Consider the following 3,107-nt stretch of genomic DNA (forward strand, 5'->3'; position numbering starts at 1 on the left):
GTTCCCCGAGTACCAGCACACAGCAGCACTGTCCCAGCACCCACCCAGCACCCTCCCAGCATCCCAGCAGCTTCCCAGAACCACTGCAGAGGATACAGTACCTTTGGATTTTCCTAAGGCTGCATGGGCAGAAACACACAATTATTAGTGTGATAGAACCCCTAAAACTGGTCAGTGCCCAGAGTGAGAGCCCACTGCTGGGCACAGGAGCCGTGAGGCTCAGGGGCTTAGAGAGAGGGCACAGTGGGGACCAGGCTATGCCAGTGGGAGGGACGGTGTGGGACATTTTCTGGAAATGGGGACTTTTTTTGGGATGAGGAGAGCCCTGGGGTTATTTCTGGAATTGACCTGACTATTTGCAGTCCCTGTAGCATAGGGGTGGATATGCACAGGCTGGGAATGGGGAGCTTTCCCCTGGAGCAAAGCCTGCAGACCCTGGGGACACCAGGGCACCTGTCTGCAGCACAGCACAGCGTTGATGTCACACCATGGGCCACCCCACTCCCATCTACAGTGGGCTGGGGGTGGGAGTCAAGCCCTGGGCTCACCTGAGCGTCCTCAAGAGGCTGACACGGAGAGCAGGGGGTTCTCCCACCCCAGGACCACCCAACCTCCACCAGCTCAATGCCACCCCATCCCGAGGTGGCGGCAAAGCCAGGGATGCTGAACATCCTCTCCAGCTGCTCCTATCACAGGGACACTGGCAAAGCCACCGCCTCCCTCTCCCCAAACCCTGGCACTTCAAAGACCCTACCCATCCTTCTTGTAGAACTCCAGCATCATGTTGTCCGTGGCCACGCTGAGGGGCCGTCGCGCCTGGTCGTGCTGCCGGCGGTCGGCGTGGTCCATGTCCGGGGAGGGCATGGAGCTGTAGTTGGCGTTGTGGTTGACGTGCATGGGGCTGCCATAGTTGCCTGTCACGTTGAACTCAATGTCTGGGGGGGGGGAAAGGAGCAGGGAGGGATGACATAGGGATAAGTGTGCTCAGTGAGGGAGTGCTGGCCCCGCAGAAACACCCGGGGGGATCTCGGGTTGGGCATACTGCTGTGAGTCTTGCCAGATCTCTGCCCTGCCCCTGCCCTAAGCCAAGGCAAGCAGAGAGAGCCGGCAAAAATAAATCTGGGAGCTGCCTAGGGAGAGCCAGGATGTCCCACAAAGCCCATGCTGCCCCCACAGCCATGGCCTACCTCCTGGGAAGAACCAGTCGGCGTGCTGGATGAGCGGCTCGATGATGCCCACAATCTGCAGCGACACGGTCGTCATCATCTCCGTCATGTTCCTGCAAGGTGGTGGGCAGCACAGCAACCTCAGCCCCTCAGCAACCCCACCGCAGTCCAGTCTCATTTCCAGGGGGATTTGGCCCCCAGTTTCCCCCTCAGCCCCTTCCCCAGCATCCCCTGTCCAACTCCTCACCCTTCTGCCTGTGGCCAGAGGAGGTTGGGCCCCAGCACGATGGCCACGTTGCTCGGTGTCATTTTGTTCATGTCCTGGTACTCGGTCAGCTTGGCCAGGAATTTAATCACATACCTGGAGGGCAGGTCCAAAACGTGTCCATGTATTTACTGATCACACCCTCTCTGTCCCCTCCCTGTGTCCTGCTGGCCCCAGGCTCACCTGATGTTGTTGTAGTTGGCTTTGGGCAGCTTCTCACAGGCGTTCCAGAGAGCCTGGAGCCGCTTCTCCTGCTCTGGGATGCTGTGAGGAGGTGTGAGAGAGTGTTATCCCTCATCCCCACCCCACCCCTGGGCCCTCCACCCCTGCCCTGGGGAACCCTGAGAAACCCTCAGGCTGCTGTCAACACTGTATAAGTAAACTAATCCCCAAAACCTGGTGAAAAGGAGAAGGAAACCTTTTCAGTGGAGGTTGGATGCTGGGCCTCTCCCCACCACCTGGCTCTCAGTCCCTGGGGGAAACACCCCAAATGTTGTGAGCCATGTCAGAAATAACTCATGGCCCCCGACCTATCCATGGGGACCCAAAATGCCACCACCTGTGTCACAGAGGAATGGGGGAGATGCCCCAGACTCACTTGGAGGCCTGGATCCATTCCTCATACAGCTCAAACGTCATGAGGGGCTCTGGCAGCTCTCGCAGGTAGGACTTGAGGGCTCCTGTGGCACACAGGGGACACAGGCATTGGCACTGCGGGTGGCACCAGCTGTTGGGCACCAAGTGGTTTCGCTCCTGGGCATTTTGACTCCATCCCTCCCAACCTTCCCACCCACCACACCCCAGAGCACCCGCTAGCCTCCCCGGCTTGGTGGAGCCTGTAGCACCCCCTGACCTCCAGCAAGCACCTTGCCACCCCCACCAGTCCCTCCCAGCACCTCCCTAATTCCCTCCACCACACATTCTCCCAGCTCTCCCTCATTTGTTTTTGCTTAGGACATTCACAGCTCCTTGTGCTGGGAACAGGTTCCCAGTGGGAAACCAGGGTTCAATCCTATGCCTGCAGGAGCACCCGCCCCCTCTGCCCATCTCCAGCCTGTCCAGGTCCCTGTGGATGGCAGCATAACTCTGGGGCAGCCCCAGGTTGTGTCATCTGCCAGCTCACTGATGGTGCACTCTCCCCATTGGTCAGGTCATTAATTAATGATGTTAAACAAAATCAGACCCAGTATCAGGGTGTAGACCCTGGACTACACCACTAGTTACTGGGATCCAACTAGACTTCGTGCCACTCACCCACCCTCTGGGTGCCCACAGTGGGTGCCTGGATGGGCCACTCCCCACACCACCAACCCCCTGCCCCGAGGAGCCCTCACCTGCGATGGCATGAGGGTCAGCTGAGTACTCCTGCACGTCCACCACGCAGCAGTCCAGGGCTGCCTTCAGCTTCTTCAGCTTGGAGGCCGAGGGAGCCACTCGGAACAGACCCTTGGCAGAGGACACGGGACAGCGTCGGACAAGCTTTGGGGCTGGGGGTGTCCCCAGAGCCCCCCAGTTCCTCATCCCTGCCCCAGAGGCTCCCATGGCCCCTTCCATGGAGCCCAGCAAGGGTGGTTGGACATGGGACCCACCTCCTCCTGCATCCCACACTCCAGCAGCATGGTCACACACGCCTCCACGGGGAAGGCGATCTCCCGCCCGCTGACAGCCAGGTGCTC

General features: G+C 59.6%; 1 protein-coding gene across 1 annotated transcript in view; it reads right to left on the bottom strand.

The window, feature by feature from the left end:
• The window catches only part of ARHGAP44 (Rho GTPase activating protein 44), a 23,408-nt gene that overhangs the window by 5,606 nt on the left and 14,695 nt on the right, over nucleotides 1-3,107 (bottom strand). The window contains exons 7-14 of the mRNA XM_029960059.1: nucleotides 3,021-3,104; nucleotides 2,766-2,877; nucleotides 2,030-2,111; nucleotides 1,615-1,695; nucleotides 1,414-1,527; nucleotides 1,188-1,279; nucleotides 755-935; nucleotides 97-119 (exon numbers count right to left, since the gene is read on the bottom strand). Coding sequence (XP_029815919.1) covers nucleotides 97-119; nucleotides 755-935; nucleotides 1,188-1,279; nucleotides 1,414-1,527; nucleotides 1,615-1,695; nucleotides 2,030-2,111; nucleotides 2,766-2,877; nucleotides 3,021-3,104 — 769 coding nt within the window. The remainder of the gene's footprint in view (nucleotides 1-96; nucleotides 120-754; nucleotides 936-1,187; nucleotides 1,280-1,413; nucleotides 1,528-1,614; nucleotides 1,696-2,029; nucleotides 2,112-2,765; nucleotides 2,878-3,020; nucleotides 3,105-3,107) is intronic.

The sequence above is a fragment of the Manacus vitellinus genome, unplaced genomic scaffold (genome assembly GCF_001715985.3).
Source record: "Manacus vitellinus isolate BGI_N305 unplaced genomic scaffold, ASM171598v3 scaffold_24_pilon, whole genome shotgun sequence".
NCBI classification, from domain to species: domain Eukaryota; kingdom Metazoa; phylum Chordata; class Aves; order Passeriformes; family Pipridae; genus Manacus; species Manacus vitellinus.